Source organism: Andrena cerasifolii, chromosome 12 (genome assembly GCF_050908995.1).
Source record: "Andrena cerasifolii isolate SP2316 chromosome 12, iyAndCera1_principal, whole genome shotgun sequence".
Classification (NCBI taxonomy): Eukaryota; Metazoa; Arthropoda; class Insecta; order Hymenoptera; family Andrenidae; genus Andrena; species Andrena cerasifolii.
Genome location: NC_135129.1, coordinates 6,967,666 through 6,984,697, shown reverse-complemented (window position 1 = coordinate 6,984,697; position 17,032 = coordinate 6,967,666). Strand labels below are relative to the sequence as shown.

The 17,032-nt window shown below is 52.4% G+C and overlaps 1 protein-coding gene across 5 annotated transcripts in view; it reads left to right on the top strand.

The window, feature by feature from the left end:
• The window catches only part of LOC143375186 (protein daughterless-like), a 98,777-nt gene that overhangs the window by 3,102 nt on the left and 78,643 nt on the right, over positions 1-17,032 (top strand). For 3 of the 5 annotated variants that reach the window (XM_076824063.1, XM_076824061.1, XM_076824062.1), the window contains exons 3-7: positions 95-412; positions 11,941-11,990; positions 14,484-14,724; positions 14,803-14,831; positions 14,913-14,960. In XM_076824063.1, coding sequence (XP_076680178.1) covers positions 331-412; positions 11,941-11,990; positions 14,484-14,724; positions 14,803-14,831; positions 14,913-14,960 — 450 coding nt within the window. In that variant the 5' untranslated portion in view covers positions 95-330. The remainder of the gene's footprint in view (positions 1-94; positions 413-11,940; positions 11,991-14,483; positions 14,725-14,802; positions 14,832-14,912; positions 14,961-17,032) is intronic. The other 2 variants (XM_076824066.1, XM_076824071.1) reach the window with 1 other exon arrangement.

Below are 17,032 nucleotides of genomic sequence, written 5' to 3'. Positions count from 1 at the left end.
CTTTCGATAAATTTTTAATTTATTTTTGCAGCAAATAAATAGCGGTCGCATACGATACATTTAACAATGGATGGATGTTCTGTTTGTTTTCAAGGTACGGAAGGAAGAAAGAGTGAGATTGAAAAGAGCGGCTTAGCGTGGATGGCGCGAGTGGTGGATGAGAGGTGGCGCCACTGATGGGCTATAAGAGTAGCGTCGGTGAGGCGGCGTGGTTCAGTAGTGTGCGTGACCGTTCCGGGAGGAGGGTGGCTCCGCGCGCGGCCACACCGCGAAACCGTGCCCACTCGCCTCAACTACAGACGTCCACTCGTTTTCTCGTCTCGTGAAAACATGGCGGCCAGCGACGACGAGCCGATGCATCTCTACGAGGTCTTTCAGAACTGCTTCAATAAGATCGCCAACAAGCAGCCCGGTGAGTGCCGTCAGCCACCAAACAGTCCCTTTCCCGAGCCACGGCCGCCACGTTCTTATGCTGTGCGTGTGAAAAATAACAGCGACAGCGGAGTCTCTCGTGTGTCTAGTGTATTCTTGCGAAAGATGCACCGTGCATTAAATCTCGCGAGCAAGGCTACGACGGTATTAATGTGTCCAACGGGTCTCTCCTGCAACGGCCAGCTAGAGATCCGAGTGTCGTGTTTGGGTCGATCGAGGCACCGATCTCCTCGAGGATCGCGCCGGACGTATCTCTCGACCGACTCGGTCTGCCCTGTGTTTTGGTTTGCTTGTCAGTGCTTTGGACAGTGCTGCCCCGTGGTAGTGAACTAACCCCCGGGACAGATCGGTTCTCCCTTCTGCTCTCTGCACCGCTGTCGTCGTTTACACTTAAAACACGCGTTTTCCTGCGCCTGACAGACATGCCGGACGTTTAAATACAAAGTCGACATAACCTAGACACACCAGAGAGGCCCCCGTCGCTGTCTCTGTCGCCTGTCATGTGCAACAGCGTTCCGTCCACGGGGACCGTTGGTACGTGCTCGTTACTCGCTACGCGATCAGGCCTCAGACACGAGAAAAAGACTGCCGCAAAAGTTATCGCATGTTCCTTCGCGAATGCACCGTGCAGCCGCCGCGAGATTCGAGAGGTAAAAGCTGCTAGGGAATCGGGCGTGCTCGCGATCGGTCGCGTACCACGTGTCTTCGTGACGCCGCTGGAATCGTTAGAGGTTAATCGCTCGGACGTAATGCACGAGAGACCATAAATCGGAGTCTTTTTCTCGGCGGACAGCCCTGGGGGAGATCTCGAGGGAAGGGGACTAGCGTGCTTTTTTTTTTTCCTTTTATTTTTCTTCTTTTCATACACCTGCCCGACGGAGCGAGGGAGAAAGGTACGGGCGGAATGAGCGAAAGAGAGAAGGATCTCTACGCTGAGCGATGCGCCGTAACCGCTGCGTGTCGTAGAACCGTACGAAAGTGGTTCTCAATTTTTCGCGACTTTCTAACGTCACCGCTCACGGCACGTGTCCGCCCGTCTCTTTCCTCGCGTACGTTATCGACGCTCCCACACACGCTCGCGCTTTAATATTCTTATCTGTTTTCAAAAAACGATGTTATCTAACGCGGCAACATTGTCGAGCTTTGATTTATCTGCGATAAGACGTTTGATAAGCTTGTGCTAATGTTGTCCGTCGCGATACCGCGAAATCATTCGAAAGTTTTCGGCGAAAGGTAGATAGGTCTAACGTCGCGGGTTCGAGGCAATCGGATTGAGAGTCCGGGACGTTTGTTTATAGTGGGTTCGAAAAAAGATTCCACTTGGCAGAGCAGCCACTACTCGTCCCTGATATGGTAGTTAACCCCCTTCCACGCTTCCTTGGCTGACAAATCCTCCCCGACGATTCGAAATCCTTGTAAATTCACGATGTAAATAGGGAAACGCTAAGGAGCGAACCGAGAATGCTATTCTAGAGCTTGATGCATAGGCATCGGAGGAACCTGCCTCCTCGTTGGTACAGTGTTTATAGCAACTGTCATTGACATTTCATATGCACCAGCTTAGTAATTCATTCTCGTTAGAACGATCGAGTTGCGCTAATGTCGATGCACGCGTCAGGCTCGTGTTTAATCGGAGATTAGATACATGGCTCGCTTCGTGTTTTACGGGCGGTGTTTGGTCACCGGACAGAGGCAATTTCGAAAATATATATATATATATATATCGGTTTGTTTGGGGATCGATCGTCGTCGTCTTACTCATTTATATTCCGATGTTTGAGCGCGCGCGCGGTGTCAGGTTCGTTAAGCGTCAATTGTTCCGTCGAGCCGGCGGGCAATTGCCAACAATCCGGTTAATTCCACGCTCGTTTCGGCCGGTTAATTTCAACGATTGCCACTTTGAGTGGAAACTCTGCGCAGCGTATCTATCCCGGAGCGTTTCGCGTTTGCTTTCCTCGAATCCGCCGATGAAATTCTAACGAGAGCGCGCGCGCGCGTCAACGTTCATTGTCCAATCTCTTAAGGGTCAGGCCCGCGATCGTTCAAGTGCAAGGGTATCTAAAAATACGAGCGAGCCCGCGGCCTGCACTCCGGAAATATTTTCTTCCTTTCAGAAGCGCTCGCCCACGCCCGGCGAGACGCTTCTTTTTACGCCGGCTGCCTCGATCGAAGCGGAGACAGGCCGCCGTATCGCGACAGCGCCGCGAAAATCAATTCGAAATTGCACGTAACGCGGCGAAAACGCGCGGATCCCGACCGCCGATCCGATCTAAAATTATCAGCCGGTGACTCACGAGTAAATCTACCTGGAGCGGAGTTTGTTTCAGGAAACCGTGCTACGATAAAACGTACGTTCAACAACAGGCGACGCGTACAGCCCCCGGTTTACAGTAAATGTTTGGAGTGCGCGTTAATTATCCTCCGGCGATGGACGAATTACACGCTCGACGTAAGGAAAAACAGGCGGGGAAATAAATTGATTCGTGGAACGCCGTTTCTTCGTTGCCCGAGCAACAGAGCCGAGGTAGTTAACGTAAAATTTTCCTCGGCTTACCGTGCTTCTTTCTCGAATCGGTGGCTCTCTGTACGGAGAACCTGGGGTAAGATCCGTGGAAGGTTTTTATAAGTCGAATGGTCGATACAGGGACTTGGATTTCGCTCGTAAACGGTGGCGACGCGTCCGGGCGACTTTCAGGTAATCCGAAGATTACCTTCTCGCAGGGAAACGTGGCCGATTTGATCTGACCCCAGAGCGCCGTTTCTGAAACTCTCTCGTTCCTTCGAGCGAGAGTTTAAACGAACAACCATAAACGAGCTTCAGACACAACACTCGTGACTTAGCTCCTCTTCTTTCCTTCTCCTTCGATACTCTCTTCTCATGATTCGGTCTCCCTTTCTCTCCTTCTGCCGGCTCTCTTTCCTCCCCTCGCTAACTCTCTCTCTCTCTCTCTTTCTTTGGAGAATTATCGAGGGAGTGTCACCGTGATGCACCTGCCTCTTGCTCTCTCTCTCTTTCTCTCTTTTTTTTCTCACTCCCACTATATCCCTCTCTTCCTGGCATCCTCTCCCTCGTTCTCTCTCGCCTCGCTCCTTGGTCGCACACGCGCCTCGCACACGACTTCGGAATCGTAATCGCCCGCGTATGGAAATTCGCGCGTAGGTACTTGGAGCGGATAAGTTGATAGATTTCCAAGGGATTTCGCGGCATCGTCCGAAACAATCTCATCTCACGCGCACAGTGGCAACGGATATTTCATGGGAGTGGAAACTTTTTCGGCTCCGGAGGTGTATAGAACAGTTTGTTAGCCCGCGATTGGGAAATACATATTCATGGGGCCAGTCGGTTGCGCTGTTCCTCCGAAGCTCGCATCGCGAACAAGCGTCCCCCGGAAGTGGACTCCTCGGCGATAGTAAATCAGGGAAGTGTTTTTTCCCCGCGACTGGGCTACGAGCTACAAGACTTTCCGATTCCCTGCTTAGGAAAGGCCAAGTCCAAAGTGCGTTTCACGTACGGGCGCGCACACAAATCAAGGATGAGCATAATCTACATTTACAGCAGGGGCCCGATGAGCATCTGCTTCCACCCCTCTCGGCCTCGACCCCTCATCCCTCGACGCCCTAGCCACGAATCCCTTTCTCCGCCGACGAGAGCATCCTCCCACTGTGCATTCACTCCCAATCACGATAGCTTCCTCTTCGTCCCGCGTGCAACTCCGCCGGCTAGCCTCCTCTCTTTCCTTTCTGCACAGGAACGCGTGCACGCGTGCACACACCAGTGTCGATAGGTCACGCGGAGAGATCTCGGCGCGTTATCGCCTGCCGAGCCTTCATTATTCGCCGTATCGCGAATCCCGAAAAAAAAACTGCCCCGGCAATCGTTCGCGCTCGACTTTTCAATTCCCTCCCGCGATTCTTTCCGATCGTCCTCGTCTATTGCGTTCTTCGCGAAATGTGCGTCGATAATTGTTAATCGACGATCGTTTCGCCTCGCTGGGGATAAAAACGCGCCCGATGAAACAGCCGACCGGTTGACTCAGCCCAGCGAGCGCAACGCGCAGTTGCAATTTTTCGCGATAAGCCCGAGCGCACTAGCCACAGTCGATCGGTTTGCATATTTTTCGAGAAGATGCGAGGAGTTTTCGGCGACGGGGCTTAGCGGCAGAAGGGAGCACCAAAATGGTCGGAGAAGTTGGTGAAACGGGCGAGTGCGCGGTGCGACTCGAATTCCTGACTAATGCAAGTCCCTCGTTACCGAACGCGCGCCGCCATTCGCCGCGCTCCCGTTATGGTCGATATGAATTTGCCACACCGTGGAACACCATCGTCCTGAAACTCTCCGGTTCCCTCTCTTTCTCCGTTGGCTCTGCAGCTCCGGCAGCCTCGCGTCTCCGTTCTATCCGCGTTTCCCCGCCGTGGCCGTGGCGAGCAAGACCGGGTCTTGGTGAATTCGCGATGCTCCGCGGAGAAGAGCAAAAGTCCATTAGCTGGCGCGAGAACTGGGTTACCGAAAGGGGCTTGGACCGATAAAAAAAAAAAACGATCCCCGACGATTCTGTGTTTGCTGCGCGTTCCGCGCCTTTCGCCGGTCGCTCGATGCAGCGCGACTCTGCGGGATATCTCCTGCAAGCTCTCACGTGCCACCAGGCACCGATCTGCGGCTCTTTGATCGGCTGCTGTACAGGCTACATTGAAATGCATGGCACCGTCCTCGAACGAGGTGATTTTCTCGAAAGGAATCGTCTTCCTTTGCACTCCGCGTCTCGTTATTCAGCGCGCGGCAGATCGTAGCCGTTGTATTTACCAGAGGACACGCGTGTCCCTTGCTCAGGAATGTCTTTGCACGGATTCGCTTCCGAAGGGCATCCATCGCCCTAGAGAGTCTCTTAGCAGTCTGACTGAAAGAACCACCCTACGAGGTACCATATCCTGGTATCCCCTTGCTGCATTGGCGTAGCCAGCGCTGTTCTCAACTTCCTCTCCGAATCGTCGCGTGCGAACCCGCAGAAGCACCGGTAGAGTTCCCTCCGGTGTCGATTGGCTCGATCGTTCGCGGATACCATTTCTCGACCGGTTCCAAAAATAATACGGCCCCCTCCTCGAAAAGGAGCGAAAGAAATCGAAGCCTCGTGGTTCGGTGGCGGCTCTCACGGAGACGAAAAGGTCGATCGCAGCCCGATAAGAACCGGCCAGGAAGAAGGATGCCACCTGTACCGGGCCGGGGAGCGCGCGCAATCGGCGAAAAGCTGTTGGCACGGACGCGTGTGCAGGCATCTACGCGCGTGCACAAGTGCACGCAAGTGCGAGCCGCTGGTGGGTCTGGCTGCGCCGACCTGCACCACGTTCGGGAATAGACATCTGGCCAGATTTCGTCAAGTCTGTGCCCACGTGTACACCTCGTACATATACGTAAGCGCCGTGTACACGTGTGCGGAGACGCGTACACGCGACACACCGGGGCTCTCGAACAAATGTGCATTCGCCTCCTGGCGCCAGCCGAAAAGGGGGCTCTGATTTTTTGGCAGGTGCCACTGTCCTCGGCCAGCGTCACCTTCCGACGTTCAATAGCCTGCGAGGCCGACGGAACCCGGAGGAATCTCCATTCTAATTGGACAAGAGATTCCTCGGGGTCAGCCTCGACCCTCGAACTCCTCGTCTGCCTAGTAATTTCGCCCCGGTGATCATCCGCTCGGCTCTTTTTCGTCTAATCTTGGTCGATTAATGAAGCACGCTTTGGTAGGGAGTCAGCGTGCCAGGCTCTTTTATTTTCTCACCCCGGGAGGAGAAGATTGCTCTCTCGGCTCGCCTGGATCCGTTCGTTGGCTGCGTGAGAACGCGTGCCTGTAAAACGTAGAGGCGAACATGGCGGCAGGCTCTCACCTGTTGAACGCATCCCCGAGGCGATCCGCAAGATTTCCTCCTGCCTCGAACTTTCGTCCTGCCGGTGGTCCTGCTGTTCCGCGGCGGTTCGCGTGAACCTCTGAATGAAAATGCGCGTTAGCTTGCACCCCGTGCAAAACGGAAGGAGACGACGAGAGGATGAGAAAGAGAGAGAGAGAGAGAGAGAGAAAGAGGGAGAGAGAGAGAGAGAAGCAACGGAAAACCGGAGCACGTGTACGCCACGTGCCATGGGCGGCACGCGCGCGCGTACGCACGCACCTTTACCACTTTTTTCGACGCGATTTTACGCGCGGCCCTCGACCGTTTTCACCGATCGCAGAATCACCGCTGGACCGGTCGGTCCTCTTTTACTCGTCCTACTCCGGCTAAGTTCTCGAGCATCGAGGCTCGCTGGCTTGGCTGGTGCAATGCAAATTGCGATTCGACTTGTTTTCTCTCAACTTTATTGTCTTTGAAAGTTCGCATCGAAAGAGGGCAGGAGGTGGGTGTAGAGAAAATTTCGAGATACCGGAGGGTTTGGAAAGTGACTCGCCAGGGTCGATATACCTAAATTTCGAGAAGCAATCTCTCGTCTATCGCCAATCTTCGTCTCCGCTCGGAACACCGAGTTGGACTGCTTCCAAAGGAGACGAGCAAAACGCGCGCCGAGGAGATACCTAGGGCAGATAATCCATTTCCAGAACATTCCGAATCGGTCTCCGCAATCAGCCCTGCTGGTCGAACCGTTTCTCCGTCTCCCGTTTGCCGGGGAATTTCGAAGACACGCTGGTCGGGGAAGATAATCGTTAGCGGAGGAGGTTGAAAGGTGGCCGAGGGGCCATTGAGAGCCACTGGAGCCCCTGTGGTCTGCGCCACTGTCCTCCGGTGGGCCCCTTCTAGGGTAACACGAAGGGGGGCACTGACAGCGACAGCTGCCGCTGCTGTTGCTGCATTCCCCTCTTTCCCTTCTACGTTTCTCTGCTTGAGCTCGGTCCCTTTTGCCGAGCCGTGGCTCTCTCGGTCCCGCAGGGCCCCTTAGCACCACGGCATCCCCACCATAGGGCCCCATGGTCGCGTGGCAGCCAGCCTTCTCCTCCACAAAATACACCTTCGCTGTTCCGTTTACTCCCAAACGCCGCAACCGACCATCTCCCCCTTTTCCTCTCTCGCTCACTCCCTCTCTTCGTTCTATTCTCTTCCTCCCGAGGCCCGTAGTTTCCTTTCCTGGGTGTTCGCGAGGCCGACGCGCGAGCCCAGCCGTGTTCTCGGCGAATTTCTCAGCCCGATTGGGCTAAGGTCGATTCGACTACTCCTGGTCGAGTCGTGACCACCGATGCTACTATTCTCCGCGAGGCCCGGTGTTCTTTTCGCCTGGGATTTTTTATGCGCCTCCTGGTACCTTTCCGTTCCAGAAAGTAACGGTTCCGGAATGTTTGCTCCTCTCTTTTACACGCCAGCCTTTGTGGCAGGGTATCGAGCGTGGCCCGGCTCGCTCTAAGGGCGTACAGCTTCCGAATTATCAGATCGGAGGCGAGGAGGCAGGGAGGCACTCGGTAGCGTGTTCAGGTGCCAGAGTCACAGTTAGTTTCGTCGAAGTCGCAATGGGCACGCTGGTGACCGCATACCGATCAAGTTCGAGGTCTTCGATTCAAGGTGCAACAGAGCTTCTGCATTTCCTTCGCTGAAACTTTACAGAAGCGTCGCTGCTTCGGAGCAATCCGAAACCGCTACCATATAATAACGACTTGGATCTTTCTCCTTCCGATCCTGCGGAGGTCCCCTGGACTCACGGATCCGCTACACGTATAATGCCCTGCGGTTTCGGGCCCCACGAACCCTGCCAGTGCCGAACAAGCTGGTATATTATAGCTGAAAGTGTAGCGTACACGCTCTTCCGATTACTTTCAGTCCGCTGGCTCCACTGTGCCCTTGTCGAAGCAAGCTTTCGAAACCCAGGCCACGGAGGTGCCTCCACGTTCCTGTCTAACGGGTGCAAATGGTCGGTTCTCGTTATAAAACCCTTCGTGCCTCTTGCGCAACCACTATTACAGGATACTAGCTCAGCCTGGGCATCGCTAAATGTGCGCAGATATTCCCACAGGATCGAATAGCGTAGAATAGCCATCCGACTAAGTATCGTACGATCTTAATTGTCATTGGAATGACCGATCGACGCGACACACCTGGTGAAGTCAAAGTGCAAGTTCGGTTGAGCACCAGTGGCTACCTGAGTTCTTTTCCACATTTTTTTCCTCTTTCTCCTGGCTCTCTATTCTTCCTCCCTCTGCAGAGGTGTGCGTACCCCCTCTACCGTTGGGGTCGAGGGCCCCAAGGGTGGCGAACCTTCCCCTCCCGTTCCTGCCCCTATTCTCTGGCCGGCCGCGAACTTCTTTTTTCTCCTTTCTCCTGCCTCCCTTCCTCCTTCCCTCTGCTGCTCTCTCGTTCTTACCTGTGAAGGCTCGAAACTCGAAAGGCTGGAACACCCTTTTGGGTCGCGTGGCACCGTGCACCGGCACGGTACGCACGCGAATTCTCCCATAGAAATGGCTGGTTGGGGTGCGTGGGACTGCACGGTGGCCGTCCACGTATCGGGTGTCTCGCAAATACGGTGGATGAAAAAAATGGTGCGTGAGGTAAAACGATATCCAGAGAGACGCGTTTTGTGCGCCTTCGATTCTTCGGGTTTCAGGACAGACGCGTCTTCGCTCCCTCGAGACAGTAATCCTTTGCGTCTTCCCGGCGAATTTTCTAGCCGAATGCCGAGCTTTCCTTTTACCTCCTTCGCCGCGGAGGATGCCGGCAGTTTCGTTCTGTCTTTAGGCGGCACGGAACACCGAGGGCGACTGTTAAAATTTACTCGCGGGCATAAAAAAATGCGTCGGCTATCCGTCGAGCAAGATAATCGAATTAAGCCTTTCGAGGGCGCGCAGGTGTTCCATTATTTCTTCGGCCGTTTTACAGGCCTCGCCTTTGTCGCGGCTAATTCCCTTGGATTTTTCTCGGCGTTCGTTTACGTTCGACTCGGTTTAATCGCGCTCTCGGCAGGTGGTGATGCGTCTCGTTGGGAATCTCGATCGGCAGGACAGATACCGGGACGAATTAATTTTTTCGTAAAATCCCTGCTCCTCGTCTCCGCGGAGAAACTCGATCGAAATCCTCGAAATTCTGTCTGCTCTGTATGCACATGGAAAGGAGAAGGATCCCCCGGTCTAAGTTTCACGAGCGCTGGCTGCAAGGTACCCACGCGGATCAGGCGTCCTATCGTTTTTCGAAAAAGGGGAAAAAATTGTCGCGCAAGGTGGACCCAGGAATCTTGGGTCAAGATCCAGACGGGCAGCCACCCAATCCTGGCCTGCGTTAAGGACGTTCGATCGAGCGTGTAATCGTGCACTCTAACGCACCCTCTTCATATTTCTCCGAAACTTCGGATTCCAACCGCCCATTAACTTCTTCTTGGTTACTTTTGCCGACGGCGGCTGCCTCCTTCGACCTAAGCATGCAACACGAAAACCCTTCTGGGCTGCTGTTTTCCAGGACCGCGAAATGCAGATGCGTTGCTCGCTTCCGTTTCATTCCGGCGTGTCCCTCTGCCTTCGCTGGCCATATCTTTTTTATACCCGCCCTTGTTTCCCAACGATTCGCGTTCCACGCGCTTTTTTTTTACGAGATCGTCAACGCTGAAAGTGTCTGGCATTTTCGTCGCCCGTAATATTCGACGGTATTTCTTCCCCTTTTTCCCGCGGATCCGTGGAGCCTGCACCGTTTAATGGGTTCGCGTTTCGGGGGCGATTAGAAGTGGGAACGCTCTTCGATACGATCTCGCTGCTCGTCGAATCAGAATAATGGCTTGAATGAAACGAACGTAAGTAGGAGCTAGGAGGAGCTAGCGCGGTGGTTGGTTCGTCGTGGGTAGTTTACGCGATAGCGACACCGCGAACGGGGGAAGATAATATTCGGTAATTCTAATTCGATGATGTCGCGCTGATATACGACGCCGAGCGGAGGCTGACCACCGAATCGCGGTCGTGTCTCGCGCGCTGAAAATCGCCGATAGCAGCGCGAGGCACGCTACGCGCGGTTTTCGAGGTTGTGTCGCGCGTTTCGCGAGCTGTAATGCCGTATTGATGCCGGCCGAAATCCATGTAGATGGGTATCGCGTTGACCAGCGGCCGCTTGTAGCGCGTAATTCGCCAGCCGGTGCTCGATTTCCCTATTCCTCGGCCCCATATTCCATAGGAACGAGAGAAAAAACCGCGTGCCACCCAAAGTTGCGAGTCGCGAGTGTAGAGGCAGCGGGTTGGTCGAGCGTTTAATCGCTAATCCTTGTGCACCGAAACACCGGCGACATTGTATCTGCGTGTTTCGCGCACCGCTTGCTCGGCAAGTCGGACAAGGCCAGTGGCAGCGGAATCTCGCTGGTGCTGGCCGGGAATCCGTGGGCAATTCTTCATCGTGCAGCCAGTCGATAGAGGTGACGCCGGCAGGAGACAACGTGGAAGACGAACACTAGTCGTGACACGAGGCTGCCCGGTGCTCAACACTACGTCATAACGGTCGAGCTGGCTTGCACCGGCTAGGCTCTGAGGATGACACGATGGACCATGGTTTAGCTTGTCCTTTGATGCATGATATTGCAGACTCGGCGCTGCACGCTTCGGCAAACATGTCACGAGCAAGCCGAAACTGTTAGGATTCATAGTTATCTCGGCCGATCGTGTCGTAGTCGGACACTCGCCCTATCGTCCACGCACCCACCGCTATATCCACGTCCTCTGTAACATGATATACTCCTTCTGTGCTGGCCTTTTCCCAGCCAGTTATCGGGCAGCTGAACTTTCTGCTCTTACAACTTTGATAAGAGGACACGCTTACTCCGACCTCCTCTTTGTACGCTGCCAGGTGAATTACTGGGAATAATTAATGCCGCCCGAGTATTCGAATTCCCTTTGATCGCGATCTCTTTTTTTCCCGTCGGCGCAAGTGTTCCTCGGAACTTTAAACGCACCGTTCCCCGAGCAACGGAATTCGCGGCGGATCGGCGGGGGAGGAGCTGAGGCGCAAAGAAATATCGTCGAATTAAGATTAATCCGAACTCTTCCACCGGCGGTTTTCGAAACCAGTAAATCCAACGGATCCTCATAAATTCTTGGCAAGACGCGCGTGCACGTAGATTCGCGCTCTCGTCTCTCTCTGCATGCGCGCCTGTATACGGGGTGGGCATTAATAACGGATGAAGCCCCGACTCGCGGGGGAAGATCGTAATGTTTATCTCGTTGTTTATTCCGCGCGCGTGGCAGCCGCAACGCGGAAAACCCGCGCATCCTACCGAGGCGGCACGCGGATTCTTAGCGCGATCGCGGTTTTGATTTATAAAGACGCGCCGTGAATTTATGCCCCGACATTAATTTTGCATCGACTTCGCCGGGCGTCGTACGTGTTCGCTACGGAGGGGGATCCTCCTCTGCTCTCCTTTTCGCCGGGGACTGCGCCAAGAATATCGCGCGATCTCGTTATTATCAATATTTCCGGCTGTGTTAACGGGAGCGGCCGTCTTCGCTGACATTTGCCCTCGGACATGGAGTCGCCACGGGGAAGCTTTCTTCTAACGTTTCGTTCCTTTCTCTGTTACAGAAAAGTCGGGTTTCCAGTCCCCGTATGGCTCCACGATGGACAACGGAATGGTGAGTGCCTTCTCACACTTTCATTCTTTAGATTTAGAAGTTGTTCGCCATCTATCTGGCCGGCTCGGATCTAAAGGCGGAGCGGGATTACGTAAGGAACAGGAGCGTAATAATTATTGCAGTCGTAGAGGCAAATTTATCCGAGAAAAAGTTACTCCCGCTCTTCCTCCCTTTCGTGCCGCGCCCCTCGACCGCCCTCCGGATAATCCGAAAACTTTAGCCCGGGCAATATTTTTGAGAAGCGGTTCTCATCGCGCATAAAGTTCTCTTTTCGAAGGAACCACGCCGTGATCCTCTTAATCGATTCGTAAAACCGAGATTTAATTTCTCCGGTCCCGGGAGGAGGAACACCGTCGCGATGAAATAGTTTTAAAGCCACCTCCGTTTCAAGATATCAGCGTGCTCATTAAAAGCTTATTCGATGCAGACAATTAGACGTCCCTCGGGGACCAGTGATATTTCTTCGCGAGAGTGATTAATTAAGTGCTCGAGACGATCGTCCACGTTCTTTAATCCTCGAAATACGAATTAACCAATTTCGCGAAGGTTGAGCGTCGTCAACCGCCAGCTTTAATATCACTTACGCTCTCCCTCGTTCGCGACGATGTATTTATGCGCTCGTGTACGCGCGCATGCATACACGGACACTTAGATACTAATATACATACATACATATATATATATTATTATTACGTGGAACAAAGCGGGGGGTTGCAGGGGGTTAAACGATGCTCGGATGAAAAGTTATCCCGGAGTGCGAATAAAGTCACCCGTATCTTCTCGGGCCTCGCTTCGATCATTTGTTTCTTCCGCGCAACTACCGCACAGTGTCGCGGCACGTGTTCAAAAAGCAAAAATTTGAGTTTTTAAATTTTGTATTTCATTTCATGGAATTGGTAGTAAACAGTCCTCCGACATAAGAACATCATGACATAGTAACGTAAATAAAGGATTTAAGGCCAGTAATTACATTCAAAGTCGAATAACCAAACGCAAGCTGCCACAGACTACACATAGGAAATATTTACAGTGCATTTTTGTTGTATTTATAAGTTCTTTTCTTTCTTTCTTTCTTGAAAATAAGCAAAATATATCCTTCTTTCGTTTTTATTGATTAAAAATTCTTGCGTTTAAAGATATGGATACGTACCAGTGATTTTTTTCTTATACATTCGTTACACTGTGCACCGTCGCGATCGCTAATTAGAGAAGCTATTCCAAAACTGCCGTCGGGACGGAACGTTTCCGCTTTATGTCCAATAAAACCCGCTAAGAGGGAAATTAGAGGCGCGTTAAAGTCGCGGGGCGATCGATCGAAATTATTTACGCGGCGGGCAATTATCGACAAAGTTTGCTTGTGATTTTAAAAGCGCCGCGTTATCGAGCGCTCGTCGAATTTATGAAACGCGTAATAGGAAGGCGGCCTTGCGCCCGCATAAGCCGGTGGTTTGTTGCTACACATTTCATTCTCGCATCTCAGCGGCCTTCCTTTTATCTGCGAGAGTCGACGTTTGTACAATAACCTCGGTGGATAATTAACGGATCGCGGGCATTTCCCCTCTGCCTTTGAAGCTGCGCCGGCTTTCTCCGTGTTATCCGAAAAGAGCGTGGGTGCGTGCGCGAGTGGCCGGCGAAGTTTCTGGGAAGAGGGCGGAGATAGGAGAGATTTTTCGACGCCAACGAAGAGCAGTATCTAATCGGCAGTCGTTAAACTGCAGCTGATAAGAAGTATTGATTTCGATGGGCGATTTATTCGAGTCACTCTCTGCCCCCGCTTCTTTCCTTCGGCTTCTCCTCGCGCGTCCTCCGATTCAAAATTCCCAAGCACCCACCCGTTCGAACTTAAGGGGTTATGCCTAGTCAGGCGGTCGAAAAGAGGCGAATATTTGTGAATTTTTTTGAAGAAGCGAAAGCGTATATTTTTACAGAACTTTTTGCAAGTAAAAGAGCAACATTTAAAGAACATTTGGTAATTTTTTCGTGGAAAAATATTTACGTTTATAATAAAATAACATGCGACATCCAAGAAGCATTTTTAAAAATTTGGTTTTGCGGTGAGCACTGCCATTCGGAACCAGATTATCTAAAATCAAAAAACAAAAAAGATTTCGTTAGTATATTAATGTATCCTCAGGTTGACAGAGAGAAGTTTCCGAAATATTAAGTTAAAACAACATGGCAGCTATTTAAAGTTGAAATCCTGATTTTTTCCTGCAAAAATTACGCGAAAAAATCAGGATTTCAACTTCTTGGATGTCGCTTGTTACTTTATTATAAACTTAAATATTTTTCTACGAAAAAATTACCAAATGTTCTTTAAATGTTGCTCTTTTAAGCACAAAAAGTTCTGTAAAAATATACGCTTTCACTTCATCAAAAAAAATTCACAAATATTCGCCTCTTTTCGACCGCCTGACTAAGCATAACCCCTTAACGCCGCTCTTGAGCCTTCTTTAGCACTGGACTAACGAGAGTAACATGTTGTTGTTGCAGACGTACGGCGGAGGAGCATTCGGCCCGACCGCTGGAGGGCCAGGCGGGGGGCCCGGGGGAGGTGTCGGAGGCGGAGGGGGCGGCGGTGGCGGCGTCGAGGGCGCCACATACCCCCCGGACTCCCCGTACTTCCCGTTCGGGACGAGGGGCGTACCGCCCTCCGTGGGGACACCCACCCCCGCCGCTAACCCTGCAGCACCCACCGGCACCAACGGGGCACGGTTACCAAATTCCACAGCCGGTTAGTCTTTTCTCACCCACCCTTTTCCTCCGCGATAGGAATTCGTGAAAGTTGAACCGTCTCGTTGGACTGTTTCAGGTGCGGCGTCGGTGAAACGGAAGAAGGACGTAAGTATCTTTTGCTTGTTAACGGAGGGGGTGTTGTGTCGAGTCCAGCAGAGGAAACTGATCTTTCGCTGTTCCGTTTAGCAGGCCCTCGAAGGAGCGGACGGCGAAGTGGTGACGACGCAGCATTGGGTGAGTGCCTCCAAAATTATTCGATAAATGCATGCTAGTCTCTGGAGAAGAGCGCTCCCTAGTGGATAATGGCCTCGTTGTATCGGGACCATTCGAGGCGCGATTGATAAACGCCAACGACGGAAAAACCGTAGAATTAGCTGGCCCCGTAAATTACACTTTTTCCCGAGTCGAGCCGCGGGGAAGACACTCGCTCGGATGATCTCAGGCACCGCTCACGATCGTAATCTTTACGAGCAGAGTTACGGGGGATAATGATTTTACCAAGAGCCTCGCGCGAGATAGAACTCACTCGAGTCGTTTTCTCACGGACGTTAGCCACGTTGGTCGCGCTACCCTCGTTTCTCATCCGAAGGGACTACCGTGCACGACGCGGAGAAATGATAGATCAGAATTCGGTCGAGGCGCGACGAATTTTGAGATCGAATGGCGACGATTACGGAGAGGTGGGTTCAGAATTGTGACACGCGCTCGGGCACGCAGCAGCGGCCTCTCGGCAAATAGAGTACAGTATCGATCGATAGGAGAAGGTTAAATATTTGTCATCCGCCGTTCGTGACTTTCCTTCGAGTGGCGAAGAAAAAGAGGCGAAAACAAATTGCCGTGGTGTGATCAAACACGCTCCCACACCTGTTTAAATTCTCGTCCCGTGCATCCGCTTAACTGATTTATAGGAGGATAAATCGGGGGATATTTGAGGCTTAGAAATTCGTTTCTCCGGCGCTCGTGTCGATCGTTGTCCTTTGTATTAGTTCTCTACGGTCTACACCATTCCAGGCGCAATCGTTCTCTCGCCGATAAACCACCACTTCCGTGATTACCAGGCAAACAGGGGTAAATTTGTGGAGGGAGGCTCTGGAAAAGGGTCGTGGGTGGCGTTTTCGCACCCTCCCTCTGCGTCGATTGCTTGCAATCGTTAAAAGATATTCCCCGCAACATAGGGAAGCCTATTATTCCGCCATGGATCGCTAGATTCTTCCGATTGTTCCGCGAAAGAAACGTGTGGCGCGTGGCACGTACGTAGCTACAATTTATCAGGCCCGCTCGATGTCTGAAATTTCGCGAACGTTCGGGCATATTCAGGGCCATCGGCGATTAAAAATAACCGTCCCGCGTGATTGGACGTTTCCCTGGAAATTAGTCCGATAGCACTCTCGGGCCGAGTGAAATCGATAAGATTAATTATGACGATTCGTTGTTTTGCTTTTCGGCGACGCGTGACTTAACTAATTGCGCGAGCTGTCGCTTTATCGTCGCCAACGATCGGCCTCCCGATAATTCCTATTCGGCTGTTATCCCGCCGCTGTTAAGATTCCTACCGACGCCGCGCGGCAGTGCTGGCAGATGGGAATGGAACGAGAAGTGAGGTGTACCCGTCGGCGATAGTCCGTTATCTTGCCTCTGAAAAATCGCGGGGTGCAGTAATGGGTAATGGGGCCAAAACAATAATAAATAAGCGCGGAGAGTCACGGCCGAATAAATCCTCGGTTATCCCACGGTGCAGATCGTCGTTAATCCGAGCGATATGGCGTGTTACGCGGACCCTCGGCCACACCGTAAGCCTGCTAATAATTTATTCAGCGTGCAGGACACTGCGCGATTACGTTTCTATTAGGATATGAGCGTTCTAGTGTCCTCGAGGGTGCTGTAACCGTATTCCCGCCGTCTCCGCTGGGAGTTTCACTTATCGTTACCACCGTCCCTCTGCAACGCCCCATCTCTTGTCTGTTTTTTCGAGACCTCTCGACCGTGTCCGGTGGCGTTCTACCCCATAAGAAAACACACCAGGCCCCCTGCTTCTCTCCCAAAATATAAATACTCCGCTACTACCATAGAGCCACGGTGGAAATGGAATCTTCGTTAGGACGAGGGACAGTAGGAATTATGGATACCGGAGTAATCGACAGGGGAGCCATGGGATCCATTTTTTTTTTCAAGCGATCGTCGTGCACGACGAGCTTGAAGAGATCCAGAGCACCCAGCTTGTCCAGCCGTGCCCCGTTTCCCTGCGCGCTCGTAAAGAAGGGAATTCTTGTTATCTGCTTCGGGTTCTCCTCGATGCATCGTTCCGT